The sequence below is a fragment of the Aspergillus chevalieri genome, chromosome 3, assembly GCF_016861735.1.
Source record: "Aspergillus chevalieri M1 DNA, chromosome 3, nearly complete sequence".
Taxonomy (NCBI): Eukaryota; Fungi; Ascomycota; class Eurotiomycetes; order Eurotiales; family Aspergillaceae; genus Aspergillus; species Aspergillus chevalieri.
In genome coordinates, this window is record NC_057364.1 from 1,245,432 (window position 1) to 1,273,163 (window position 27,732).

The following is a 27,732-nucleotide window of genomic DNA, read 5'->3' on the forward strand; positions in this document are numbered from 1 at the left end:
ATGACATGGGTCATGGTGAATGATCATGGAGAATGTTTTTATATAGACTTGATCACATGACGGTTATTTTTTTTTTCCCGACCTCCAGAAACTTCCTGCTACCAAGACGTACGATTTCAGTTTCTTGATTATACTCTTCACTCTTTAAGCTTGTCGGCTGTTGAATATGACTCCATTCCATTCGAAGAAGCGTGAGCCATGGCAGTGGCAGCTCCGCTCGTCTCAGAGCTTCATTGTCTTTGTGGTCTCGTTGGCCATGTTGACGGTAGATCTCTGTCTGAATAGTATCGAAGCAAGAAGCTAATCTAGTTAGGACATGTTTATGTACGGCATGGTATGTATTGCCTGGCGCAGAGCGCATGCACATAACTGACCTACAGATCGTCCCCATCATGCCCACGGCCATCGTGACTCGCGCAGGCGTTCCGGATGAGGATAGTGAGAGCAATCAATTCTCTTTGGTATAAACCTGAGCTAACATTCAACAGGGGTATTCTGGACGAGTGTCCTCCTAATCTGCGAATCCGGCACGGCCTTCCTCACCAGCCCTCTATTCGGCTACTTTGTCGATATCTCGCAAACACGCCAATTCCCCTTCCTCGTCGGCTTGATGCTGCTCACTATATCCATGATATTCCTCACCGTCGCGCGGTCCATGACAGGTTTTATCATTGGGAGACTCCTACAGGGTGGTGCCGCTGCTATGGTTAATGTAGCGGGATTGGCTCTCGTCGTCGATGTGGTCGATAAGGAGCATCTAGGCGAGATACTGGGATACTTGGGCACCGCTAGTATGATTGGCATTATCTCGGGACCACCACTGGGTGGGTTGGTCTATCATGCTGGTGGGTACTACGCCGTGTGCACTCTGGCGTTTGCCATGATTGCCGTCGATCTGGTTCTGCGGGTAGTGGTTATTGAAAAGCGGGCTGTTGATCGACTAGTCAAGCCGGTTGATCCACCTGACATTGGCAATAGCGATGATGCTATTACGGAGGTGTCTCGAAATAGGTATGCGTCGTTCCCTCGCGATCAAATCGAGGATACCATACCCCAACCCGGGGGCAAGGGGGGCTTTGCTATTTTGGCCTTGTTGAAACAGCCACGCATGTTGATCACGCTGTGGGCTTTTGTGGCAGAGGGAATTGTCACGGCTTCTTTTGATGCTGTGCGTTAGAATAATATCTCCGGATTCTATCACATACTGACCTTGGTACAGACATTGGTCAGTTTCGTAGAGAAGACGTTTGGATGGGGCCCTTTCGAAGGAGGGATAGTCTTCCTCTTACTCGCCATTCCGGCGCTCTTTGACCCAGTATTCGGTAAGTCCATCCTCTTTCCTCCTCCAAGTATACACTAACACGTGCCCTATAGGAAATCTAACAGACCGCTACGGTGTCCGCATAATGGCCATCCTCAGCTTCGCAACCGCAACCCCCGTCCTCCTCAGCCTCCAATTCGTCCAACAAAACACCCTCTCCGACAAAATCCTCCTCCCAACCCTAGTCACCCTCGCCGGCCTTGCCACCGATCTCGCCCAACCCGCCCTCTTCCTCGAAACCCAATTAGTCGTCGACAGCATGGAAGCGTGCAACCCAGGCGTCTTTGGTGAGAAGGGCGCTGTGGCACAGGCTTTCAGCTTACAGGTCATGGCGAGCTTTGCGGGACTTATGCTGGGGCCTATGGTGGGTGGGTTTCTGAGCGATCGGTTTGGGTGGTCTGCTATGGCGTGGTCATTGGGATTGTTGACTGCTGTTACTGTCGGGCCAATGGTGTTTCTGAGTGGTGCTGGTGCTGGTTCCTATAGTGCTGGCGCCGGTGCCGATGATGCCGAGGCGCAGGCTACGGAAGGGCATGGAGAGCGAGAGCCCCTATTGGAAGGCGCACAGTGATCGTGTGATCTATTTCTCAGATGGCTACTAGGGTAAGGATATGACTCTGCGGGGAGGGGGGTGATGTGTGTGGCTGGATCTCAAATCAAACTGGAAAATTGGGCAAAAACGACCAGAAGGGAAATATTTGAATCCTACATATTTAGCTCTCATTACACGTGGCATAATCATTCGCAATGACACGACACTCTTTGCACTACAATTGATACGCGCAGCTGACCGGTCAAACCCTCTGTGCTATAGTCTCGTCACAACCTGGGGTAAACAACATCCCTTCCAGGCTGAAGTCGTCTGACATCCTGATGTACATACTGGGATAAGTTTGCACTTGCATATCATTTGGTATGCCGAGGGCAGGATAAACCCAGCTAGGGCTAAATATCTGCGACTGTTGTTTAGAGTATTTCGCTAAAAGAATCTACTTTCGGCATCCATACCGTATCTTCTAGCCAGCTGGTTAGTTCATGTACAACCATAAGCCTCAGAATGATGATGGCTGAATAGTGACACAGGCCAGCGAATATGGAAAACCTGCCTGGAGTAATTCCCTCAGGACGAAGTCGAAGAAGAAATATATATATACATATATATTAATGTAATTGTCCTCGACTCTCGACAGACAAGAAGATCGATACACTGACGCCACCACAAAACCGACAGACACAACTACAACTGCAACAGAACATCACCACCACCATGACCTCACCCACCCTCGACCCAATAACAGACGGGCGCTTCATCTTCCCCGCCGAATCCGACCCCCATGAAGCCACCATCCTCGGCTTCCCCTCCCTAGTCTCCGTCCCACCTCCCTACTACGAACCCAGCTGCGCCGAAATCACTTCTCTCGCCGCAGCCATCGCCCACTTCGAGCCCGTCCGCCTCTACACGCGCCCCGAAGACATCCCCCTGGCCCAGAAGTACGTCGCCGAGATTGTACCCCCAAACCTCAAGGAGCGCGTCACCATCATCCCGATTGCGATTAACCACTGCTGGGTGCGGGACACGGGGCCCGTGTACGTGCACGATGCATCGGGGCGGTACCCCGGGGAGCGGTTTGCGATTAGCTTCGATTTCAACGAGTGGGGGGAGAAGAGGCCGTGGGATGTGTCGAATGGGAATGACTATGGGTTGAATTGGCCGACGCCGAGTGCGGCGCAGCTGGAGGAGAATACGTTGTTCGCGAGGAGAGTTATTGAGGGGGATGTTGACCCGAAGCCGGTGAGACGGGTTGTGCCGAGAATTAAGGCGGAGGGGGGTGCGTTTGTGGTCGATGGGGATGGGACGTTGATTATTTCGGAGAGTTGTATGATCGATGAGCCGCGCAATCCGGGGATGAGTAAGGCGGATATTGAGGAGGAGTTGAAGAGATTGTTGGGGGTGGAGAAGATCATTTGGTGTCCTGGACGGAAGAATATGGATATCACGGATGCGCATCTTGATGCGGAGGTGAGGTTTATTCGACCTGGGGTTGTGCTATGGTCGCGGCATCATCCGGATTCCGATCAGGAGTGGTTGGATGTCTCGCATGAGGTTCTGACTGCGTTGAAGAATGAGACGGATGCGAAGGGGCGGAAGTTGAAGATTATCCCCGTTGACGAGGTTAACGGGGATGAGGTGCCGAAGAACGATGATTATGAGGAAGTGGTGTGCAGTTATATCAACTTCTATTTCTGCAATGGAGGCGTTGTCATTCCCAAGTTCGGGGTTGAGCCTTATGACTCGAAGGCGAAGGAGGTTATTCAGGCTGCTATGCCGGAACGTGAGGTGCGACAGGTGTATATGCATGCCATTCCCATCACTGGGGGTGTCATTCATTGTACCACTCAGCAGGTTCCTGCCTTGAAGAAGGACTAGATGTATGCAGTTCGAGATAGGTCTAAATTGCAAGATGTTTTCATTCCTGTCTACGTTAGATGCATCTATAAACATGAGGTATCGTTCATACGGACCGCATTATTGTAAATTTAATCGAATGGAATCGGCCGCAAGCCTGTTCCTCCCATGCGCCTTCGCATCTCTGCTCCAGCTGCGATGGTACTCGGTACTTTGATACCACAGCAATCGCCGCCGAAGTTGTCGTGCGCATGGTTGGGATGAGCATGACCATTTCCGCACTCATGGTCATGAGCCTTTTCCAACTCGTCAGCTCCCTCTCCCATACCGGGGGCTGCAGAGAGAAGACTGGCGAACAAGAAGTGTTGCATGATGGGCAGTTTTCCGAGAACTTCTTTGACAAACATCTTCTTCATCCCGCTTTCCACCTTGAACCAGTTTCGAGCGCCAGAGATGTCGTCCAACATGGGACTGTGCCACCGTAGCCCTTTCACCGTCTTCACGCTGTCCACCCACCGCACTTGGTCTAGATATATATATTTGTCTCCCTCTTCGTCTAGGACTGCTGTGTTGTGGATACCCAACGGCGTGATGTACGGATGGCTCACAAGCTGCGCAGCCCCGAACAGAAACGGAAGGAAATGGTAGTCATCAAGACCCCAAACACCATGCGAACCTGCAGGCTCAAGATAATATGTGCTCTGAACCTGTCGCATCAGGTGCATATAATCGATATAAACCCGGAACACGATCACCGGAAAATCAGATGGCGCGATGAGTCCAACCTGACGAAGGCACAGCAGCCACATCATAAAGTTCAACTCATGTCCAGACCCATAATCCAACCGATCTCGCGACCCCAGGGAGTGAATCAAGTATGTCTTGATCTCATCGACTGCTGCATCATTCTGCAGTCCCAGAATGTCCTTGTGCCACAATGCACTCTGCGCAGTCACATCATCGAACAGATCTCGGAATGCAGGGTTTCCGAATCTCGATCCACCCTGATCGATCGCCGGATGTTGTTCCACCAGAGCCTTCATGCGTTCCACGACGGATAGAATATTCGAGACGGAAAGGGAGACGGGCTTGTCATTGAATTCAGTGACCGCACGCCCGCGGACGGAATCCGACAAACCGAATACGAACGCAAGGACGAGAGAATATGTCGGCGAGGAAACAAACAATTCATGATCCTTGTGCGAGAGAATTCGACGTATCGGACGGGAATACTCATGAGATGACAGGTCTGGCGGCGAAGGGAGAGGAGGGGTTACCGGTGCGGGCTCTTTGGAGGATGAAGAGGAAGAGGGGGTGGCGTTGGACTTGCGGCGGGTATTGCGCAGTTCGGATAACTTTTTGGATAGGTCGACTTTGGTCGTTGACTCGGAATTCATACTGGCCTCATCTGATGCCATTTTGAGATGTCTGTTGAAGTGTCTTGATGAGTTACCTTAAGCTGGGATGGTGGAGAACAATGAAGAACTTCACCGCCTGCCGTTGCAGTATTATGACGCCATGGCCCAATCAGGACTAGCGTATGGTCTAACCACAAGGGGCTAAGTCATAACGAGCATGTGATCAGCACACTGCCCGATTCGGCTAGACCGGGATAGCTCTTTCAAGTCTGATATTGTAGTTGATCTAAGGTACAGATACGTCTTTGCTATGTCTTTGCTGTTGTTCACTTGGCAGGTAAAGAGAAGGGACGGTCATAACACGACAAAAAGAGAAGAAAGAGAAAAAAAACGAATAACTTGGCTCCCGCCGGCAAGGGACCCAAGACGCCGAATCTCTGCCACTATTGAATAAACACGCCGCCGCTATGGAGACGTCCAATCTGTCAGCACCTAATCTTAGAGAACCCTCACGTCGATCTTCATCTTCACATTCTACACACGCGCAACAAAGTCAATCCAATCTGGGCGAAGAAGGTGCAGTCAGCGAGAACACGCCTATTAACTCAAATTCAATACGCCCGGACTACCAGTCTACAGAGGGGATGAGGAGCCGGGGATCAGCATCGGGGACCAGTCGGGGAAAGTCAAGGGAGTCATCTCAGCCTCAAAGTGAAGGAACTAATGGCGTCCCTGAGGCTCCTGGCGACGGAGAAAATCACCAGAGGCCTTGGTATATCCAGCTGGCCAATCGATATGGCAGCATGGAACTAGAGAATAAGGGTAGTGTGGCTCGCGATCATCTTGCATTAGGTGTGTCTGATATGCTAGTCGTTTGCTTTATTGAGTCAATATATCACTAACGAGAACTAGAACGTACCTTTCTGGCCTGGCTACGGACCTCGCTGGCGTTTGCTTCTATTGGCATTGCAATCACCCAACTCTTCCGCCTAAGCAATGCTGGTAATCTGCACCAAAGTGGAACGAATTCTTCGTCTCCGTTGGACGATATGCAGACAGCAGGTGCGACTGAACGCCTTCGAAATCTTGGGAAACCTCTTGGGACGACATTTATCGCAGTCGCCATTTTGATTTTGCTTGTCGGGTTTCATCGGTTTGTTGAGAGTCAGTACTGGATTGTACGGGGGAAGTTCCCAGCCAGCCGTGGCAGTGTAATATTGATTGCGTTTGTAGCGGTGGCTTTGATCATTGCTGCGTTGGTAGTGATTCTTGCGGTTGCTCCGGGGGCTGTTGAAACGTGATTTTGGATTCGTGTAAATATCTTTGCTTTATTTGGTTGTCGCCAGGAGATGTTGACTCTCGGGCATTATTGTATAGGCGTTCATGGTGTACAGCGATGCATGGATATATTTGCATGATGGGTTGAGCAGCCTACGATACATAAATGTTAATCGTTCCGGAATCAAGATCGGTGATGCTAGCGTAGGTGTCGTCACCACTGATCCGCCTTGGCTTCTTGACCTGCACAATTCCATCATGGGATGTCCTTTTACAGAGGAGGCGGCTGTTCAGAATACATGTCTACGCTGCGCACGAATGCCGGCCTTCTGAGAAATGACTCCGTACTTCCCCCTTTGCTCCCTTCCTCGATGCCTCAGGAAGTCCTCACGTCCGCAGCACCTGTCCAGTATAAACATAAATTTATACAAACGCAAGCACAAATATGCACATATGCACAGTGAATGACCATGCTCAGGCATCTACAGTCGTATTCAGTACGTAAAATACGAGTACGAGGCAGGCACCAGTAGCTAAAAGTAGAAACCAACCAATCAAAATGCCCCGATGGGGGATCCAAATCTCGCTTGCCTCAATACAGTTAGTGTATCAATAGTCCTCTCCGTCATTTTATGAAAGTAGATTACAATAAATAAATAGAAATAGGCTCAAAGCCTCCGTGCAGAATCACGGAGGCATGGACATGACAGGAATGGACGCGATTAGAATACTCAAATCCGAATGAAATGTGTCAACGGAGGGATGGAATGAGCGGGGGATGAGAGGATCCTTGTATTGTTTTTTTCTTGTGCAGTCAAACGAACCAAAGGGGGGTCAGTCAAACAGTTGGTCCTTGTTTCGATCCCTTGGCATTATTGACAGCTGGTTGCTGGTATGATTCGGCGCTTCTATTGCCGATAGTACGAGATTCATGTGCATTACTATGGTGGACTATGTGTGGCTGTCATATGTGCAGCTGAATGACATGCATCCTGCGCTGATACTTGAACGTACTAGCTGCCGATTGCTCCGGCGCTTAGAGGTAAAGTTCTCGGGGCCTTGTTGAGCGCAATGCAAGTTACAAATCATCCAATATGGAGCTGCATAGCGGCAGCAATTCAGAGCGACAAATCCAAATTTGCGATGATCTAAAAAAGGGGGCATACAAATGCACCAGCCCGACTGGCGCGGGAAATAACGAAACTCCGAAGTCCGTCCCTAACGATCAGACGGGCCGAAGCCCCAAACAGACTTCAAACATGGGGCTGTGCTTCACGGCGAACTTTTGCATCGCTTCAAAGCGCTATGCTAGGTTTCAGCCTGTGATCTGGATGGGTGTTCAATGGATTGCAGAATTGCCCTTTCGAGTCAAGGTCCTAGTTGCATGACTAGCATTGGTCGACCAACTATCAGGACAAGATACGGCCAGCGACATTAGCACGCCTCAAATGTGGGAGCTCCCCGGATCGTCGAAGGAACTGGTTATGGTTTGGAGTATCCATACTCCGAAGCGCTGCCTGAATCATCTGTACGGAGTACTCGGCGCTTAATGCGCACAAGGAAGTTATGAAGTTATGGACATGTCATTCTGGTGTTTGAGGAATAAATAGCTTTCAATCTGAGTAGCTATTCCTTAATACTCTGCATATTGCACTTTTCACTCGTTCAAGTATTCTTTATTCTTTTTTTGTATACACAGCACAGACCAGGTGCCATGCATAAATTATGCCATCAGATTAAGGATTCCGCATCCTGATTGGGGGATTTCCTTACTGCAGGGGGCGAACGAGCCATGTGTTTCACCGTTTTGGGTTGGATGCAGCAACATTACAGGCATCGTAATATTGCGTATTATTGCCAGTCGATCATCCATTTTCAGCTCGTTCATATAGTACAGAGTACAAAGCATTAGTACGAGCCATTGTACAATGAGACGCACAATAAGAGACATTGAGAAGGACAAGATATAGGAGAAATATTCTATCTGACACCTGCGATGATGGGATAATGCCTCGCCTTGCAGTGTCCTTGCAGTGTTTCTGCCAAGTCGTGGGCTCCATCTGTATGCGCATGTATTTGGCGTTATTGATGGCTTTGGATGTAAGGGTACTTAACACCCACGGTCTCCTCAACTCCACAAGTAGTACTATATAGATGATTACTTATTCTACTATATCAGAGCCAATATCAGAGGCGCTATTATCGTCATACATACTTGTACTCCGTAGAGGACACCGCTGTTCGAGAAAATTGTCAACCATGGAACAGCTCGAGTTAATTGGAGGATCGCAGATTAAGCCCGACACTCTATGGTGGTCATGATGTCAGGGCCTGTCCGTGTCTGTTATATGTCCATAGTGCATATACATAGCGTGCCATAACTTCAATTGTATAATAGTGCATAGCCTTCTCTACTCACACTTGTACTTGTGCCAGTACTCTGTAATAACATCAGAACACTCTGTACACGCAGGTACTCAGCAGTATTTGCATGTATGGTACCTGATAAAATACTCCGCATCGCCGATCCGAGCACCAACCGCCGACGGTCTTGGCGGTCCACTGTCAGCCCCATCCAATAAGCTACAGTGAATCAGATGATGAATCATGGGGGTGGGCCCAGTGGCAGACGCTAGTAACACAGTGTTACCGACCAATACGCGGCAACGGTATTGTATTCACAGACTCCTCTCTTCTCGACTCTTCCTCTCCTCCATTCCTCTCTCTCTCTCCCTTCCTTTTTTACTTCCTCTTCCTCTCTTTTTTATCTCCACCTTTTTGAACTCTCTTCTCTTTTTTTCTTCCTCTCCCCGTCCGCTTTTTATTCACTCCGTTTTCTTCCTTTTCTTCTTCTGGCCCATTTTGTGGCCGTCCGCTCCTTAGAAAACTCAATCTCCTGATTCGTGTGCCTTGAAAGAAAAAAAAAAAACAAATACTGGCCGGTTCCAACACTCCCACTCTATATACTTACGCTATCGCTTTTATCCTATCTCTACGCTTCTCGACAATAGAATAAACTAATTCCTTGGAAATTCGCCCATCAACCCCGTTGGATTCCTTATCCGGACTGCCCCCAGCTGGTTGGTTTGGATTGTTGATCGATCTGTGCCGGAAAGGAGGAATCACAGCCAGGTCCATTCCCAGGATTTTTTTCCCGGTGGACGTTCAATGGTATTTCTGCGATTTTGAAGACCTCCAGACATTTCCGGGCTTTCCGTTCCCTCCCCTTCCGCTGGAAAGTCACTTTGGTCTGGAGGTCCCCGTGCATGTGAGCCTTGTCCATCACGGGGTCTGATTGTATTCACTGCCACCATGGCGTCTATTTCCTTGCCTCCGCCGTCCCATTCCACCATGGTTTCCCAGGATTTCCATTCGTCCCCCCATCAGGTTTTCCAACACAACCGTCGCAATTTGAGTATGTCGGGGCCGTTTCCTAACCCTCCGTTCGTTTTCCCGGCACGCGACCCGGATCATTCCAAGAGCATTCCTCCTCCAGCAACATCCCCTGCGATTCTGGGATCTCGGGGCCCTCGTACTCCTCCATCGCTTCCCGCATTCTCTTTCAACCCGGGTTCCGTTCAGGCGTCTCAACCTTCACCACAACACTCCCCGACTGGCCCGTCGACGAATAGGCCAGCCGGGCATCGTCGGCGACCTAGCGAATTCGTGGGTGGTGATCGTCTGGTGACCCCGCCAGTAGCAGAGACGAATCAGACGAAGGACGAGAAACCCCTGCAATGTCCGGAGAAACTCCCCGCGCCGGGGCCAGGTTTCAGTGCCGGTGGTCCAGGAAAGCGCGGCCGTCATGCCCATCGTCGCTCAGCAGCTGTGTCAAGTGTCGATCTCACCGCGATTTCCAACGCATTGAACATGCAACCCACCGTTGGTAGCGCTCCTGTTGTCCCCGCGGATAGGAAACGGGATAATCCCACGTTCGATGAGATCCCACGGCCGATGTCTCATTCGGCTACCAGTCTGTCTCGATGCTCACCTCCTGCATCCCCTGCAGGTGGAACATCTGCATCTCATCCTAACCTCCCAGTTCCCGGTGGCCTTCTTGCTCCTGAGCAGCTCCCCTCTTCAGCTGTACCAGCGGAGACACCCACGCCCGCAATTCAACCGGAACAGGCTACTAGAAATAGTGGGCCTCCAGCCATTGAGATATCGCCATCCAACGACGAAAAGCCCCGCGTTAGACCAAAAACCGCTGATGCATCGTGGTTATTTGATCAGAGCAGCAGCGGCGCAGCCGGCAACGGTACGCAATCGAAACGACCTCTTTTATCCACCGGCCATACGCGCCACAAGAGCTTATCGTCTGGATTACTGGATGCTGCCTTGAAGAAAAAGAACCACGCAAACGAAGATGCTCATTTGTCTGATTTGTCCGGACGTTCTTCCTCCTCCGATGATGACTCGGACACCTCTACTACTGAAAACCATGAAGAATTCGCAGAGCAGCCCTCGAAAAAGAAATCCAAGTCGAAGGCGAGGAAGAAGAAGGTGCGGTCGTGGGCTGGCTCCATTCTGACGCGTGGAAAGGGTAAACGGAATCCGTCAAAGAAGGAAGCCTTGGAGGACAACAGCCCTGTGCCCCCTCTGCTCACCAGGACGAACTCGGAACTAGGTTCGGGCTTGGATGTGGACTTTGACGATGATAATATGGTTGTTCTTCGGGCACCCACGAATACTGAAACACCAGCAAACCCTCCTCCCGCTGATCCCGGGGTGCCGCAACCTGCGCCATCGCTCGAAAGTTCGTGGAAACCAAGGAGCTTCTATGAACAAGATCTCCCAAATGATACGCTGACTCCGGTCATCGATCTGGATGCCGCGCTTGGTCCGTTCAATACTCCCGACATGAATGCTGGGCAAACTGCTGGAAGTAGCTTTTCCGCTGCAACGAAGCGCATGTACAGTGGCGGGCGACGTGGTGAATTCGTTGGTCCCGAAATGCGTTACCATCGCCGCGCGGAGAGTGCCCCAGAAATGCCCCCGTTTGACCGCGGTGCCCTGGGTAACCATCGGTTGACTACCAACTCTACTCTGGAAAACCCTGATGTTTTCTATGAGGAGGAGGAGGATGCCTTCTTGGCTGCTACCAGCGAACCCTCGCCAGAGGAGGAGCGACGAGTGTCCCAGGCTGGTTCGGTTATCTACTCGGATGAACCCTCAACTAGTAACAAGGATAGCTCCGATACGGTCACACAACAGCCTGCGGAAGAGGAAGGGCCTCGCGCAGAGGGGCTGGGAATCCAGGGGAACGTACCGGCTCAGGTTGCTGCACCCCTGTGGAACAACCTTGACAATGAGCGCTTTGAACAAGGAAAGGTTGCGGAGCAAGTGCATAGCGCCAGAAACCCGTTTGCGAACCCGCCACGTACTCCTGTTGATGTTATCAGGCAGGAAAGCTGGCAACATAACCGCGCACCTGCTCCCCCCAGCCCTGATGTCTCGCCTCGCTTCTTACCTGCCGATAAACGGCCATCGACATCCCCCGTTGATTTGGTTCCTAATATTCCACCGTTCTCGCTACATGGTGGCTCTTCCCAACCGACCTCGGGGTTCCCATCTCCTATTTTCACCAACTCGCCGCCTGACGGTCCACGTTCAGTAACGACACCTTCGACGATGGACCGCAACTTCTTTATACCACCTTATAATAATATGTCGGCAGAGTTCCCCCACGGGTCGGTTGAGGACGTACCATCTTTGACGAGCAGTACTTCGACCTCCACGAATCCCTTACAACGATTTTCCGCCACCTTTTTCCCTCGTCGCGGCTCCTCAGATCGCGCAGCGTCATTTTCCGCGGCTGTGCATCGTCGAACCAGCGCATCACATGCTGCGAAGAGATCCAGTCTTGCCAGTTTATCCAAGCTTGTTGTTGGTCCCCATGCTAACGAAAGGAGCAAGCTGAGCTACGAGGAGAAACCCCCGGGAGATGTGCCTGAAAAGGGCAAAAAGAAAGGCCGGGGGATAGGTCGACTCAAGCATTTTTGGAGAACGAAAGATAAAGAAAAGCATCACGGGGATACCGACCAATGACCTACATAATCTAATTCCATCTACCATCGCATGTCCGTTTACGGTTTTCATCATTTGGCTTCGACACCTACACACTTGTACATAGTCTTCCTTCTCATCCAAGGACCTGCTGCATCTTCGACTTCTCTGACTTTTCTTCGATCTTGACAATTTTTTGGTTGAGAAAACTTACGAATTTCTTTTTCTGGAACGTTTTTAGCAAGCGTAAGGATATGAGCTTGTCCTATCTTTCAATATTTTCTTGTCTCTCTTTAATGTCTGGTTATTGATCCATTGGATGCGATTATTGAGCATTCTTTTTACAACTCTTGACTCTCGCTTTCTACTTTTTTTTTTCTCTCTTCTTTCTTTTTTGGCGGCTGGCATTTTGCAATCCTTTGCTTTTTACTTTTCTTAACTTTCTTTTAGAGGCGGACTTTTTACTTCTTCTCTTTTCATTTGACCATCCTCAATTTGATCTGAATGAGGGGTATCTATTAGAGATAGCGAGGGCATTCTGATGAATTGGATGCGTTAACCTGGAATATGTTCAATTTAGATTCCTCGAGAATGAATCAGCATTGCACGCTAGTAGCGATCAATCCTGGGTAAACGTCGGTATATATATAGGCTATGGATAAGGAGATTCTATCCGTCTCGGATGATCTGTATGCCTGAGGCATGGATCGGATTGCCGTGAATGGCGAAACCGACGGCAAAATTGTACATTCCCTGCTGATCGATGACTGGTGTTTATGCTACTGTTCCTTCTGCAGTATTTTCTCTCTCCCATTCCTCTCTCTATGTCTGTCTCTTTCAAAATGGCTCGCTTAGTCAAGCCGGCGGCTGGCGGCCCGCGGAGCAACGTCCTCCGGAACGGAGATGTCGGCGACTGTTTGACAGAAGACATCGGAGAAGGGAATTCCGCATCACTTCAGCAAAGTCTCCGATGTGCACTCGTGATCAGGTGTTGTGAGGCGAGAGGCTGTATAATGATCTATGGTATGTGCCGAGATATGCGGACGTTAGGTCAGGATAGAATTCTCATGTTTTTTTTGGCCTAGATCTCATCGGCGGATATGAGACTGAGGTCAATTGCCGTTTACGGCAAACTGTCATGGGTGTGATATCAGTTTGACAGTGTATGAAGATATTGAATAGTGTGTACTATAGCATGTCCGTATTCAACTGATTGACTCTTCATAACTACTATCTCGATCTCTGCAATGTATCCGTTCAGCATAGTACAGTGCTACATCCGTACAGTACTCCGTAGCAGTACTCCGTAGTTATGCTGCACACCGGTGAAGCCCCACCGACATCATCCCCCACTTAGTAACCACCACCGCCTTCGGACCCCTCCATCTCTGTTCTCTTTTCTTTTCTTTTCTCCTCTTCTCTCTTTTATATTCTCTTCTCTTCATCCTCTTTCTCTTTGTGATCAGCTGCAATTGTTTCTGTGGCTGTCAATTCTTTTTTCAAAGCGGTGATCACAAGGAACAAGTACGTTGCCCCTCGTGTGTTGTCATTCTGATACAATCCCCTCCTCTGAATATCCTCTATCTGCTCCTCTTCACTCCCAGCATCTTCAGTCGGTTAGCTAACAACAACAGCCGCCATCATGCCGTACTCCGAAGTTGACACATTGGCCATCAACACCATCCGTACCCTTGCGGTCGATGCTACCTTCAAGGCCAACTCGGGTCACCCCGGTGCTCCTATGGGCATGGCCCCCGTTTCCCACGTCCTCTTCAACAAATTCATGAACTTCAACCCCAAGAACCCTGACTGGGCCAACCGGGACCGTTTTGTCCTTTCGTACGCCTCCCCTATAGGTCAGAAGTTGTAGGTGATGCTAACCATATCAGCAACGGTCACGGCTGCATGCTCCAATATGCCCTCCTCCACCTCTTCGGCTACGACCTCTCAATGGATGACCTGAAGAACTTCCGTGTATGTTACTCATTCAACCCAATTCAATGAATATAGCTATACTGACTCCTGCAGCAACTCGACAGCAAGACCCCCGGTCACCCCGAAGCTCACGACACCCCCGGTATTGAGGTCACCACTGGTCCTCTTGGTCAGGGTTTCGCCAACGCTGTTGGTCTTGCCATTGCCCAGGCCCAGGCTGCTGGTACCTTTAATAAGCCCGGCTATGACCTCTTCAACAACTACACCTACTGCTTCTTCGGTGACGGCTGTGCTATGGAGGGTGTTGCCAGCGAGGCTGCCTCTATGGCCGGTCACTTGAAGCTTGGTAACCTCATCACCATCTACGATGACAACGGTATTTCCATTGGTATGTATCCTTATTCCCCTAAAAGAGAGAGAGAGAGAGAGAGAGAGAGAGAGAGAGAGAGAGAGGCTAATTGAGTAGATGGTGACACCAAGTGCGCCTTCACCGAGGACGTTATGAAGCGCTACGAGGCCTACGGCTGGCACACCGTCCACGTCAAGGACGGTGACAACGACCTTGAAGCCATCGAGGCTGCCATCCGCGAGTGCCAGCAGGTCACTGACAAGCCCTCCGTCATCAAGCTCACTACCACCATTGGTTTCGGTTCCAAGCTCCAGGGTACCGGTGGTGTCCACGGTAACCCCCTCAAGGCCGACGACTGCCAGGGTGTCAAGTCGCTCTTCGGTTTCAACCCCGAGGAGAGCTTCGTCGTTCCCCAACAGGTCTATGACCTCTACCACCAGCACGCCGCCGAGGGTGCTGCTAAGGAGCAGGAGTGGAACCAGCTCCTCCAGAAGTACGCCTCTGAGCACAAGGCTGAGCACGATGACCTCGTCCGCCGTCTCTCTGGCAAGCTCCCCGAGGGATGGGAGAAGAGCCTCCCCACCTACAAGCCCAGCGACGCTGCCATTGCTTCTCGTAAGCTGAGCGAGGCTGTCCTTGAGAAGATCCACGACGTCATCCCCGAGCTCGTCTCTGGCTCTGCTGACTTGACTGGCTCCAACAACACCCGCTGGAAGAACGCCGTCGACTTCCAGCCCCCTGAGTACGGTATTGGTGAGTGGTCCGGCCGCTACCTGCGCTACGGTGTTCGTGAGCACGCCATGGCTGCCGTCATGAACGGTCTCGCTGCCTACGGTACCGTTATCCCCGCCTCCGGTACCTTCCTGAACTTTGTCTCCTACGCTGCCGGTGCCGTCCGTCTCTCGGCCCTCTCTCGCGTCCGTGTCATCCACGTCGCTACCCACGACTCCATCGGTCTGGGTGAGGACGGTCCTACCCACCAGCCTATTGAGACCCTCACTCACTTCCGTGCCCTCCCCAACTGCATGGTCTGGCGTCCCGCCGACGGCAACGAGACCAGCGCTGCCTACTACATGGCTCTGACCTCCAAGCACACCCCCTCCATCCTCGCCCTCACCCGTCAGAACCTGCCCCAGCTGGAGAACTCGACCATTGAGTCCGCCATCAAGGGTGCCTACGTCGCCGTCGATGCCCCCAACGCTGCTGTCACTCTGATCTCCACCGGTTCCGAGGTCAGCATCGCCATCGACGCCGCCACCTCCCTCAAAGAGAAGCACGGCGTTGTTGCCCGTGTCGTCTCCGCTCCTTGCTTTGAGGTCTTCGACGCTCAGCCCAAGGAGTACAAGCTCCAGGTTCTCCCCGACGGCATCCCCGTCCTGTCTATCGAGGCTGCCTCGACCATGGGCTGGGAGCGCTACTCGCACGAGCAGTTCGGTCTCAACCGCTTCGGTGCCTCTGCTCCTTACAAGCAGGTGTACGAGAAGTTCGAGTTCACCCCTGAGGGCATTAGCAAGCGCGCTCTTGCCACCATTGACTTCTACAAGGGTCACTCTGTGCGCTCGCCTATCAACCGTGCTTTCCAGCAGATTCTGTAAAGTTAGCATGTTGATGTCTTTTCTTTTGTTGTGCTTTTTTATTTAATGGGTTATGGTAAAATGCAGATCTAGTGATTTATGAAACTTGATATCATCCGAGAACTAGAGGATGAACAAAAATACGATTTCATTCATACAAGTTGTCTACTTATTGTAGTAAGAAGATCCTGATCCAGGTATCAACATCAATTGCATAAATAACTAAACATTTTATCATCCATCCATCAATCATCTATGTCCATCCATTCATTCAGACCTCAGGAAAGAAGAAATCTACGACTGCAACGCCTTGCGCGCAAAGTTCGGCAACACAAACGCAGCCCGGTGGATATCCGAGTTATAGTACCGGCACAGCCGCTCCTCCTCCTCACGCGACCAGCTGCGAACAGGCTCGCGCACATTGCGCTTGGGGTCCTTGCAGCACACCATGAAGCCGATCTGGCCCGACGGGTAGGTGGGGATGGTGGTGTAGGCGTATTCGGCAACGGGGAAGACCTCCTTGCAGGCCTTGCGGAGGTCGGCGATGAGAGAGAGGTGGAGCCATTGGTTTTCGGCTATAGGGTGGAAATGCGTCAACCAGCCGAGCTTTCCTGGGGGAAAGGTCGGGGTGGTTTTGCGCGGGGCAGGTTAGCTTTCTTTCATCTGGAATTTATGTGTGGATTATGACTTGGGGAGGGGTATATAAAAAAAGAGAGAAAGGGGTAAAGTGTAGACAAAAGAAAGGCGACGAACAACCTTGCGTGGTGATAACACCCCCATCCCTCAACGCATCTCTCAACAACTCAAAGTACGGCTTTTGGAAAAGACTCTCCGCAGGACCCTCCGGGTCCGAGCTGTCGGTGATGATAACATCAAACTCGTTCTGGCGGTTCTTGAGGAATTCGAAGCCATCGCCCACGTGCACACCGACGTTGGGGTGCTGGAAGCCGATGCTCATGCCGGGGAGGTACTTCTTGGAGACGCGGATGACGGCCTCGTCGATGTCGCACAGGATAGCCTCCTTGACGGACTCGTGCTTGACAACTTCGCGGAGGACGCCGCCGTCGCCGCCACCGATGACGAGGACCTTCTTGGGGTTGGGGTGGGCGTTCATGGCGAGGTGGGTGATCATTTCTTGGTAGCTGTTCTTCATCAGCCCCCTGTATTTGGACTGAGCGGTATAATGGGGAGGGGAGCGTACGAGAACTCATCACGCTCAGTGCACTGGATGACATTGTCGAGCACGAGGACGGTGCCGTAGTCGCTGCTCTCGAAGACGAGCACATCCTGGTACTTGGACTTCTCGTGGTGCAGGATCTGGTTGACCTTGAGGTTCATGGCCTGACCGGGCCACATGCCGGACTGCTCGGAGAACCAGCCATCTTTTCTCGCTAGTCAGTATCCGTCTTATTATCCTAGTAGAGGGAGGGAAGGCGGGGTACCCTTGATGGTGGGGTGGGTGATTTCGCTCATTTTGGTGGATAGGAGACGGTGATTAGGAGGGAAAGAAGAATTAAACCGACGCAAAGGAAAACTGCGAAGACGAAAAGAAGAAAAGAGAGGGGAGGAAGAAAGGCGCATAAAAAGAGGAAAAAAAGACGCGGAGGAAAAAAGCGAAGAGTTTTCCGCAGTGGGGGTGGGGTCTGGTGTACTATGGTGGTATGGGACTTCACTACTCACTACTTATAGGGTATAATATAGTTAAAAATAGAGGTATACAAGTGAAAAAATAGAGGTATACAAGTGAATTGACCGAATTGAATACACCATGACTACTTCGGTCAATTGAGGCCGTGACAAAAATTATAACCTTCTCCTGTCATACATACTACACCCTATTCCGTACAATAGAAGCATCCAGCTATGCCACATCCTCTAGATAAGCAAACACTGCAGGATACAGATACAAATCGCAACCATGGTCTCTTAAAATCGCATTCTCTACGCATTCTCAATGGCTAATCCCTCGATGCTGATTGGACCAATTGAAGTGCCCGACACTGCGACTCCGGAATATTAAGCCGCAGAATCATAATGAAGAAGAGGAAAGTAAGATCCCAAGACTCAATTGCTTTCTAGTAGGTACTGTACAATGCAATTCCTGTCTCCTGAAATACCCTCACAGGCTATATCCATGTATCAACGCATTTACTCGTCACCACCCTCGAGGAGACGGCCGGGCTTCGAGTTGAGGTACTCGTTTCTGTGCGCATTGCCATTAGCATCTAATTTTCGCAATTCCAATCCTCGTCACACGCGGTCCGGGCACAGGGATGGGACGTACCTCTCAACAGCCCAGTTCATGGTGGCGTAAGCGATCAAGAACGGAGGGGCCACATAGAGAACCTGGTGACGGAAACGACGGAAGGTGTTGAAGATGGCGCTGTGGAAGGCACCGGCAAGAGGTCTCTGGCGGTTGGCAGAGAGGGAGTAGGTAGCGATCCGCTGGGGCGTAGGGCAGCCTGTTATGTCAGATTAGTATGCTGACTTGTGGCATTACATATAGCATTGCACGTGGAATTGTGTGAGTGCCGGATAGCGTATGTAGAGCATTGGGAATCGAAAGAAATGCACCGAGTAGCTCGTGGTTTATGAAGAGTTTCGGGTATGGTGTAGGCTGGTCCGGAGGTAATGAGGGATCAGATGAAGCTAGTCACGTACCAAGGGCACCCCAGGGGCCAATGTAACTGCAGGGGACAAAATGTCAGCATCAGATCATTCATATAGCACAATTAAAATGTCCATATCGTCTTGTTCAAAAGCGCTTATAAATGACGGCTGTTCATTGGTGCCGGAGCCCTTGAATCGTTACAGCGCAAGCAATGGACAAGAGACAAGGAAAAGAAAACTCACGTTCCGTTCTTAACGTCAGCAGTGCCAACCATTGTGACGATTGTAAATACAAGAGAGGAAAAGAAGGATGTAGTACTGCGCAAGAGTTGTAGAGCAAAGAGAGAGATCGCGGTCGGGTGAAGTTGGGAGGTTTGGCCAACCCGCGCTAGTCCGGATCGGGTCGCTGCGAAAGTCCGACATCACCTTTTTATCTACTGAGTACTATTATCACCAACTCCTCCCACCTATATTCACACCACCACTCCCACAATGGCTGCAAACGCCCTACACAACCTCTACCGTCTAGCCATCCCCGTCGCTACGGGTGCGGCTCTCGTCAACGCCTCGTTGTACGATGTCCGCGGCGGAACCCGGGCAGTCATCTTCGACCGATTGTCGGGAGTGCAGGAGACAGTGGTCAACGAGGGCACGCATCTTCTGGTTCCGTGGTTGCAGAGAGCTATTATCTACGATGTCCGTACGAAGCCGCGCAATATCTCGACGACAACAGGGAGTAAGGATTTGCAGATGGTTAGCTTAACGCTGAGAGTTCTGCACCGGCCTGATGTTCCCAAGCTGCCGGCCATCTACCAGGTAACCTTTTCCCCTGAAACTAACACAAGAGGGCGATGAAGCTGACAAGACAGTCCTACGGTACTGACTACGACGAACGTGTCCTCCCCTCCATCGGCAACGAAGTCCTCAAAGCCATCGTCGCCCAGTTCGACGCCGCCGAACTCATTACCCAACGTGAAGCCGTCTCCAACCGGATCCGAACTGACCTCATGAAGCGCGCCTCCCAGTTCAACATTGCCCTCGAAGACGTCTCCATCACCCACATGACCTTTGGAAAGGAATTCACCCGCGCTGTCGAGCAGAAGCAGATTGCCCAGCAGGACGCTGAGCGGGCACGGTTCATCGTCGAGCGGGCCGAGCAGGAACGGCAGGCAAACGTCATCCGTGCGGAGGGTGAAGCTGAGAGTGCGGATATTATTAGCAAGGCGGTGGCTAAGGCTGGAAGTGGGTTGATTGAGATTCGGAGGATTGATGCAAGCAAGGAAATTGCGAATACGCTGTCAAGTAACCCGAATGTTACTTACTTGCCCGGTGGTGAGGGCAAGGAGGGTGGAAAGAGCACGAGCTTGTTGTTGGGCTTGAGGGGTTAATGGGTTTTAAAAAACTGTGTTATGTTTACGTTCAGATGAACTACCTGTAGCAATAGCATGCATCTCCATATCTTAATACGTCTACAGCCGTCTATAAAGATGAACCTGAAATCTCATATCCTCCAACCCAGCCCCTTCGCCAACATCATAGTGTAACCGTGCTGCATCTCTCCTCCACCATCTCGAATCCTGCGACAGGATCTTTTCCCATTTGCCCTCTGCAACAGATAACAGAGTGTGATCGAGCAGGAACTTCATCGGATACTTCCGTTCCACTTTCTCTTTCTCGCCTGTATCTGTAGTCTTGCCCAGTGACAAACTGGAATAACTCCCCGGACTATCCACGACAAGAAACAGGGTCCCTGGCTCGACAACGTCGGTCGTGCGTAGTAAAAACGCAGTCGCTTTTGCTATGGACGTCGAAAAGAGTTCATTCAGTGTGAACATGAGCGTTACCATGACTGTTCCCTGGCCGTAGAGGGATTTCAGCTCTTCTTCAGGAAGAGAAAGCACATCAGCTTTCTGGAATGCGACGCCGAACTTATCCCCGCCGCCATCAGGTAATAACGGCGCAGGATGACTCTTCGACGCCAGCACCTTGGGCGACCGCATCGCACCATCCAACCTCCCAACAACACCAGACCAATCCGCGATATCTACTGCTGTCACTTTCAATCCCGTACTCCTTCCCTCTCCCTCATCCGTAGGCGCAGTCACAATATCCCTCCAAACCCCCGCCAACGCCACAATCTCCGCCCCAGCACCACCCCCAATACACACAACCTGCCCATCAACATTCCTCCCCTCCTTCCCCTCAGAGAGCAGACCCAAAACAGCCTTGAAAACACCCGCATACCCAAGTGTCCGGCTAGCACTCCACCGCAGCGCATACGCGCGCAGTAACTCCTCATTCGCATCCGTGAACGCCGAGTCGAAGTCGCGGTTGTAGAGGTGCGATTTTATCGTCTGGATGAGCGGTTTCAGGTCCAATTCTCCTTCGTTTTCGTTCGTGTCGCGCTGGTTCTGTTGGTCATGTTGTGAGGCAGGGGTGTTTGGGACGAGGGCGGACTGGAAGACGTTTAGGAGGAGTTGTTGGAGGGTGAGGGGGATGATGTTGGTGGGGTTGTCGAAGGGGGTTGGTTCTTCTTCGGCTCGCTGATGTTGCAGTTGATGTTGTCTTTGGGGCTTTTTCTCTGGTGCTCGTTTCTTGGAGGAATTCGGATTGGACTTTTTGTTACCTGGTCGGTGTGGCATTTTTGCTGTCGCGAAGATGTTGGAGTTGATTGAGTTTTGCGGGGCGGTGGTTTAGTTCCGCTGTATACTGAGCCCAAACGATTGCGGTTCTATAACTACTTGAAACTAGAGCAACACGGCTTATTCAAACGGTATCTAGTAGCTTATCTGGGTGATATTCATGCCTGCCTCATGCTCTATCATTCTCTTGTGTGCTTGTGCTGTATGCCGGGTAGGTTAGTCTACAATCATTCCTGCTCACGCACAAGATCAACCGTCGCACAATGAAACGAACCCCCAATACTATTTACATGCTGAAACGGACACCGAATACACACCATCCCCAACTCCTCAAACCACCCCGCCGTCCGCTCATCCCCTGCCTCAACAATTACCCTCTTCCCATCCAACACCAACGCATTCAAGCACAACCACGGACTAGTCATGTACAACGGTGGTTCATCTCTACCCTCGGGCGTGAACGGGTAAGCATGCAGGTCCCACTCCGCAAGAACAGTATGCCGCCGCAGTGCCTCCTCGGTGACTTTGTGCGGGTGGTATACGAGCAGGCCCTCGCGTAGGGGGAGGATGGTTGCGTCGATGTGCATTGCGTGCGGGTCGTTGACATCGAGGATCTCGATGGTATAGCCGGGGGGTAGGTGCTGGCGTACGTAGTCCACGCCTGCTTGGTTGGTGACGTGGCTGTACTGGCCGATGAGGGTGCGGCCGAAGCGCATGAAGTCGGCTGTGTCGAACGCGGGTCGGATGTTGTTGATTGCCCATTTGCCTTCATTGTCGTCTATGGTATCTGCGAAGGCATACTCGGGTCGCCGCACGACACGCACTCGGGGATCATGCGCGAGTTCGTCGAGAATAGGCGTGAACCCGAGCTCGATCTCTCGTGAGCGGCATTGCCATGCGAAGCACGCTTCGATCAGTGTATTCCCGACGCTCATAAGTCCATCCCGCGGCATAGCCCCTGTATAGCCGTCTACAACCAGCCAGTCGATGCCCTTAGGCCGGTATACCTTTACGCCCTCTTTCTCCAGGATAGCGGCGAACTGGTCTAGCTCGACTTCTGCTTTGGCGACGAGATTCTCAGGGAAGGGGGACTTTAGCTGAAAGCGGTGGACATGTTCCGATGGCATGGTCGCCTCGATCATCCTTTTCGAAGCACTGGGAAAACATGACCTTCCAGCTCGACCGACGATAACGGCGCGGAGAGGGGACCATTCGTCGTCGGCGTGTACTGCAGGTGAGGTCATTGTTGATGGTAGGGCTCGTTTAATCTATATCGTCTCTGAAATCATGGGAAAGAACGCTTCAAATAACTATCCCAGTTCAGCTCTGTAGTGACCTGAGCGGCTAAGCCCCGCATAAAATAGGCCCCGATCTGCGCAACGCTACGATATATAGCGGGGTATGAAGATTCGAGGCTTGCCCTGATCCAGCCATGGCGGAATCTGCAACGAAGCTCATACCCTATTGGTTGCTGCATTCGTCAGTAGGAGCCGTAGGGTCCATTTCATGAAGTATTACTTGCATTCAGCTCAGCTGAGCTTTTTATATGAGGCCATCCGGCAGCGATTGTTTTGGCTGGCTGAAGTTGCGGTGACCGTGATGAAATGAGGGAGGGATTGACGGCGGCTAGAAGCCAAGATCTATGTATCCCAACCCACCACAACCGCAACCGCAACCGCTTACCTATCAACTTCAATCAACCATCACGTCAAACGAAGAACAACCATGCCACCCAATTCCACTTCCACTTCTTACATGCCACCCGAATGGCACCCTCACTTGGGAATAATCATGGCCTGGCCCGGCCGCGCATCACACAGCTACTGGCCCCCCGGAAACCACGAACAACTAAACAGCGACGTGAACCGGGTCGCGCAGGCCATCGCAAGATTCGAAAAGGTGACCATCTACGTCGCGCGGGCGCAGGAGAACGAAGCGCGGACGACGTTGCAGAATTGCAGTGAAGAGCAAGCTGCTGCTATCGATGTGCGAGTCATAGAGGATGATGATGTGAAGCCGTGGATGCGGGATATCGCGCCGACATTCGTGGTCGTGCCGGATTCGAAGACTGTTCACGGTGTCGACTTCCATTTTAATGGATGGGGTGCTAAAGATCGCTCTGTGAGTAATCGCGCGCTAGCTCGTCATATCCTGCATGATCACCAGATCCCCGAGATCTCAACGTCCCTTGTAGCAGAGGGCGGGGGTATTGAGACAGACGGTGAGGGCACGCTACTAGCAACAGAGTCCGCGCTGGTGAATTCCAACCGCAACCCGGGTATGGATCGCAACGCAGTTGAGTCCGAGTTGATGCGCGTGCTGGGCGTCTCAAGTGTTATCTGGCTCCCGGGCGTAGCCGACGCAGATACCACTGACTGCCATATCGATGCACTGGCGAGATTCGCCGGCCCTGGCGTGGTCGTTTTGAGCCGCCCACCTGCGACAAGAGAAGAGATCTGGACAACGGTGTACAAAGACGCCCAGCGCGTCCTGGCCGCTGCTCAGGATGCAAAGGGTCGCAGCCTGCGAATTGTCGATGTGCCCGAGCCTGATATCAAAGCCATTCCAGGAGCAGATGCTGAGATGATCCCCAGCTATGTTAACTATCTCCATGTGAAGGGGGCGATGATTGTGCCGCAGTTTGGGGTGTCTGAGACGGATGCCGGTGCTTTGGGGGTTTTGGGGGAGTTGTTTCCGAATAAGGAGATTGTTCCTGTTTATTTGCATGGTTTGCCTAATGCGGGTGGTGGGCTTCATTGTATCACGCAGCAGGTTCCGTTGGTTAAGGTGGATGCATAGCTACGGTGTCGTTTTGAAGTTTATACCTACTGTGCATGATGTAGAAAAGCTCGAAGCATGTATAGTCCTCTTGAGTACAATCTACTATGTAAGACGATTCAAGTTTGAAAAATCGAGTTGCACATTTACCAAGAACGCTATACATAAACACAATATTCCTCCCATTTTGACAGAATCAAGAATCAAAAACACATTCGCCATGAATTAAACCCCATAATACACAAGGGGAAGAAACATATATATACCAAGCGTCAAGCGTGACCAACCAAATATTGACATAAAAGAACAATTAACCAACCACCAGCCCGAACCAGGTATCATAAATAACAATCAGATAAAAAGAAACCTCGCACTCCTCCAATCCAGAATTACTCCAGCCATGAAAATATCAACTCCCGCAATAGAAGAAAACAAAACAAGAGACAAAACTTAGACGGCCAACCGTCTATCCCAGTTGGTCCCGTCAACCAAACCATAACCGCCCATTTCTTCCTCTGTTGGAATCAAAATGCCCCGAAAGGGATCCATCATGTTGGCGTGGTCCTCAGGCGACATGTGCAAGTCTTGGAAGGCGACTCCATCGTCAGAGCCACCGGCCAGGCTATCCTCAGAGTAGCTGAGCACGCTCTGCGATGCAATCTCTTGCTTCAGAGGGATGTCGCTGCTCGTGGCCGACCACGCTTCTGGAGACAGACCCTGGATGTCCTGCGGTGCTGTCATGGGCATGGACGTCTGACCTGGCTTCTGTCCACCATACTCAGCGGTAATCGAGGCAAACGGACCGGTATCTTCGCCGCATTCCTTGCCACCATAGATACCCGTGAAAATGTTCGAGTAGCCACGATCCATGTCGCTCAGAACAAACTCCCAGTCTGCTACTGTAATGGCGCTGTTGGAAACATCAGACGGTCCTGAGCAGGACATGGCCCGCGAACTGCTGTCATACATGGCTGACGAAGGAGCGACTTGATAGGTTCCCTGGTAATGAGGGCTGTGGATGTGCTCGGGTCGCACCGACGGAAGACTGGTCTGGCTCGAGGATCGGATGTGGCGGTGGTCGATAGAAGGGCTCGCGCCGCAAATGGTGGCCCGGCGAGACTGCGACTCCTGTCTCTGGCTTTGGTGGGGCATGCTGGCTGCCAGGCGTTGCTTCCAGGACTGCACCTGCTTCTTGGGAGACTTCGAAGATCTCTGAGCCGCTGCGGTTGTGTCTTGGGCCTTTACTCCGCCTTTACCACCGTCCAACGAAACCAGGATACCGGCCACATTGCTGAACCCAGTTGCTGCGGACGCAGACTCGAACTTCAGCTGGTCAATGATGGTCGAGAGCAACTTCTGACTTTCCTTGGCGAGCTTGCTGTCCCGCTTCAGACCCAAGGTTTGCCACAAGAGACCCAATCCGGACATCAAGACGATTTCCTTTCGGTTGATGCTGACAGAGAGGCAAAGGCGACGCTCGTCGAGAAGCTCCAAAATCTGGATGATGTGCTTGCTCGAGTCCGACACGGCTAAAACCGAAGGCGAGCGGATTTGCTCATCAGCAAAGCAAACGGCAGGGCGATGGACCAATGACCGGATGTAGTAGTACACCAAAGACTGCAAGAGTCGGTTAGTTATCATTTGCAACAATATGGTCGGTTAAAGTGTACTTACCAGAAGCGGCGAACGGCTACTCGTCACATTGGTAGCGGGCTTGTCCTGCGCGAACTCTAGACGCAGGTGAGGAGGCAGGTTCTGCGCCCACTCATCTAACTGGTTCGATGCCGCACGGAGCTTGGAAACATAGACGTCGTATTCCGATTCAGAAGAGTAAAGATCGTGCAAAACTGTATTCAAAATTCTCGAAGCGGCAAAGAGGGCAATGGCGCTGGACAATCTCGTAGACTCGCCAGGCAGGGTGGGCAGAAAGCCAGTTTCGGTGATGTTCTCATCGTCAACGTCCTCAGGGTACTCGGTACGGATGTCCTCCTCGCGCAGGAGGATCGGCAGACCAGTCATGGCCGCAGTCAATCTGAAACCGTTAGCGGTGGAACTGGGATGGGAAGGAGCTCAAACATACCGATCCAGGACATATTGGCACCAGAAGATCTTCTTACGCGTCTCGCCAATCAGGGGGTTGGTGATGTACTTTTGGCTCTGGTGCAATCGGAGCTGGTGGCAGATACCAACAGCAATACCTCGGTAGCGCAGCAGACTAGTGTAATCAGCCTTGGTCATACAATGGATCTGCGCCAGAAGGAAGCATTGCAACGTCGGGACGGAAATGTCGGTGGAGAGCGACTCGAGGGTGGAGGTCCAATTCTTCTCGAAGAAAGCGGGGTCTTGGTTGGTCCTCGACTAGAGGGGGTTAGTCTCCTCATTGCCACGAGATTGACGGGATTATCATACAATTGAGGCCAGCGCGGCAATTCCGAAAATCAGATTCAACTGTGCCAGGTCATGAGGGGTGTTTTGCATAGATTCAGCGTTTGTGAGGTATTGCTCGTAAGCCTTGAGAACGGTCGGACGGTGGACCACCGGGTAAAGAGGGGCCCATTCCTGAAAATAGATGTTGATGAGCTGATCCGAAACCAGCCGAGGCGGCGTTTCGATCGTCTGAGGCCCACGAATATGGCAAACGGCGGGTGGGGATTGGGTGAGCGATTGTGTTGAGGCCTCGGGAGCGAGTTTTCCTTGGTCGTTCAATTTGCCGGTAAAAGCGTCTAAAGATATTAGCGGTGTGGATCTTGCCAGTTCATAATCTCTCAGTACTTACCAGTAAAACCACGCGTGCTGGACAATCCGCTGTCACTCGGAGCATCATCCGAGGAAGCCGTTGATCGTGACGATGGCTTCACGTGAATAATTCCCTCTGCCGCGTCGGACGCCTTTTGAGTAACACTATCTGATGGAGAAGGCGCCTGCGGTGATCGTGACGCCTTCTTGTTTTGTTGTGTCTGTTGTTGCTGTTGGTGTGATGGGGGCGAAAAAGAGTATATCCGGGACAGCACATCAATCTTCTCATCCTTCTCATCCAACAGACTCTTCAATTCGCGCGTTTCAGACTCCAACGCCCGCACGCGCTCCTCGAGAGATTCTGTGTATCCACGAGGGAAAGCTCGACGACTGAGCTTATCGCTGGTTTTGCATTCAAAGCCGACATTGGCGCACTGGGTACAGCACGGTCGGACACCATCGCAGCGAATCTTCTTGCTTCGACAGCGATCACAGGCCTGTGCGATACGACTTTGACTGCCACCGCCGACTTTGATGACTTTCATAGGCAGGATTCCAGGCATTTTGAGGGTTCACCTGGGCATCTGCTGGGAATGTGGGATATAGCGGTTCGTATGTGTGGGAGGTTAAGTGTGTGGAGGTAAGTCAAGATTCATCAATTCGTGAGGAAGGATATAAACAACCCTCTAAGAGAGTAGGAAATAGAAGAGTGGAGAGTATCTAGAACAAAGAAGCAAG

The 27,732-nt window shown here is 51.5% G+C and overlaps 13 protein-coding genes across 13 annotated transcripts; 7 read left to right on the top strand and 6 right to left on the bottom strand.

Annotated features, from left to right (window-relative positions):
• Positions 1 to 166: 166 nt before the first annotated feature.
• On the top strand, positions 167 to 1,892 carry ACHE_30457S (MFS transporter; the record flags this gene model as incomplete). The annotated part of the gene is made up of 6 exons (XM_043277078.1): positions 167 to 265; positions 314 to 334; positions 381 to 438; positions 489 to 1,168; positions 1,220 to 1,322; positions 1,375 to 1,892. 6 exons carry the CDS (start codon positions 167 to 169, stop codon positions 1,890 to 1,892), a joined length of 1,479 nt encoding a protein of 492 aa, XP_043134992.1.
• A 696-nt stretch (positions 1,893 to 2,588) lies between these two features.
• Positions 2,589 to 3,749, top strand: ACHE_30459S (agmatine deiminase family protein; the record flags this gene model as incomplete). The annotated part of the gene is made up of 1 exon (XM_043277079.1): positions 2,589 to 3,749. One exon carries the CDS (start codon positions 2,589 to 2,591, stop codon positions 3,747 to 3,749), a length of 1,161 nt encoding a protein of 386 aa, XP_043134993.1.
• Positions 3,750 to 3,859: 110 nt separating this feature from the next.
• On the bottom strand, positions 3,860 to 5,146 carry RRD2 (serine/threonine-protein phosphatase 2A activator; the record flags this gene model as incomplete). The annotated part of the gene is made up of 1 exon (XM_043277080.1): positions 3,860 to 5,146. The coding sequence occupies one exon, from the start codon at positions 5,144 to 5,146 to the stop codon at positions 3,860 to 3,862; it is 1,287 nt and encodes a 428-aa protein (XP_043134994.1).
• Positions 5,147 to 5,553: 407 nt separating this feature from the next.
• Positions 5,554 to 6,387, top strand: ACHE_30460S (uncharacterized protein; the record flags this gene model as incomplete). The annotated part of the gene is made up of 2 exons (XM_043277081.1): positions 5,554 to 5,938; positions 5,999 to 6,387. The coding sequence occupies 2 exons, from the start codon at positions 5,554 to 5,556 to the stop codon at positions 6,385 to 6,387; spliced, it is 774 nt and encodes a 257-aa protein (XP_043134995.1).
• Positions 6,388 to 9,676: 3,289 nt separating this feature from the next.
• Positions 9,677 to 12,412, top strand: ACHE_30461S (putative cell wall proline rich protein; the record flags this gene model as incomplete). Its single annotated transcript, XM_043277082.1, has 1 exon — positions 9,677 to 12,412. The coding sequence occupies one exon, from the start codon at positions 9,677 to 9,679 to the stop codon at positions 12,410 to 12,412; it is 2,736 nt and encodes a 911-aa protein (XP_043134996.1).
• A 1,600-nt stretch (positions 12,413 to 14,012) lies between these two features.
• Positions 14,013 to 16,249, top strand: tktA (transketolase tktA; the record flags this gene model as incomplete). Its single annotated transcript, XM_043277083.1, has 4 exons — positions 14,013 to 14,209; positions 14,260 to 14,344; positions 14,399 to 14,693; positions 14,772 to 16,249. 4 exons carry the CDS (start codon positions 14,013 to 14,015, stop codon positions 16,247 to 16,249), a joined length of 2,055 nt encoding a protein of 684 aa, XP_043134997.1.
• Positions 16,250 to 16,522: 273 nt separating this feature from the next.
• On the bottom strand, positions 16,523 to 17,809 carry SPE3 (spermidine synthase; the record flags this gene model as incomplete). Its single annotated transcript, XM_043277084.1, has 4 exons — positions 16,523 to 16,803; positions 16,985 to 17,370; positions 17,430 to 17,610; positions 17,671 to 17,809. The coding sequence occupies 4 exons, from the start codon at positions 17,807 to 17,809 to the stop codon at positions 16,523 to 16,525; spliced, it is 987 nt and encodes a 328-aa protein (XP_043134998.1).
• A 567-nt stretch (positions 17,810 to 18,376) lies between these two features.
• ACHE_30464A (ubiquinol--cytochrome-c reductase subunit 8) lies at positions 18,377 to 19,113 on the bottom strand (the record flags this gene model as incomplete). The annotated part of the gene is made up of 4 exons (XM_043277085.1): positions 18,377 to 18,431; positions 18,513 to 18,690; positions 18,890 to 18,915; positions 19,082 to 19,113. The coding sequence occupies 4 exons, from the start codon at positions 19,111 to 19,113 to the stop codon at positions 18,377 to 18,379; spliced, it is 291 nt and encodes a 96-aa protein (XP_043134999.1).
• Positions 19,114 to 19,330: 217 nt separating this feature from the next.
• On the top strand, positions 19,331 to 20,226 carry phb1 (prohibitin subunit PHB1; the record flags this gene model as incomplete). The annotated part of the gene is made up of 2 exons (XM_043277086.1): positions 19,331 to 19,654; positions 19,708 to 20,226. The coding sequence occupies 2 exons, from the start codon at positions 19,331 to 19,333 to the stop codon at positions 20,224 to 20,226; spliced, it is 843 nt and encodes a 280-aa protein (XP_043135000.1).
• An 81-nt stretch (positions 20,227 to 20,307) lies between these two features.
• On the bottom strand, positions 20,308 to 21,480 carry ACHE_30466A (25S rRNA (uracil2843-N3)-methyltransferase; the record flags this gene model as incomplete). Its single annotated transcript, XM_043277088.1, has 1 exon — positions 20,308 to 21,480. The coding sequence occupies one exon, from the start codon at positions 21,478 to 21,480 to the stop codon at positions 20,308 to 20,310; it is 1,173 nt and encodes a 390-aa protein (XP_043135001.1).
• A 227-nt stretch (positions 21,481 to 21,707) lies between these two features.
• ACHE_30467A (uncharacterized protein) lies at positions 21,708 to 22,724 on the bottom strand (the record flags this gene model as incomplete). The annotated part of the gene is made up of 1 exon (XM_043277089.1): positions 21,708 to 22,724. The coding sequence occupies one exon, from the start codon at positions 22,722 to 22,724 to the stop codon at positions 21,708 to 21,710; it is 1,017 nt and encodes a 338-aa protein (XP_043135002.1).
• A 481-nt stretch (positions 22,725 to 23,205) lies between these two features.
• ACHE_30468S (agmatine deiminase family protein) lies at positions 23,206 to 24,279 on the top strand (the record flags this gene model as incomplete). The annotated part of the gene is made up of 1 exon (XM_043277090.1): positions 23,206 to 24,279. One exon carries the CDS (start codon positions 23,206 to 23,208, stop codon positions 24,277 to 24,279), a length of 1,074 nt encoding a protein of 357 aa, XP_043135003.1.
• A 429-nt stretch (positions 24,280 to 24,708) lies between these two features.
• On the bottom strand, positions 24,709 to 27,557 carry facB (C6 transcription factor FacB/Cat8; the record flags this gene model as incomplete). Its single annotated transcript, XM_043277091.1, has 5 exons — positions 24,709 to 25,875; positions 25,933 to 26,290; positions 26,339 to 26,616; positions 26,668 to 26,981; positions 27,035 to 27,557. 5 exons carry the CDS (start codon positions 27,555 to 27,557, stop codon positions 24,709 to 24,711), a joined length of 2,640 nt encoding a protein of 879 aa, XP_043135004.1.
• Positions 27,558 to 27,732: the final 175 nt, after the last annotated feature.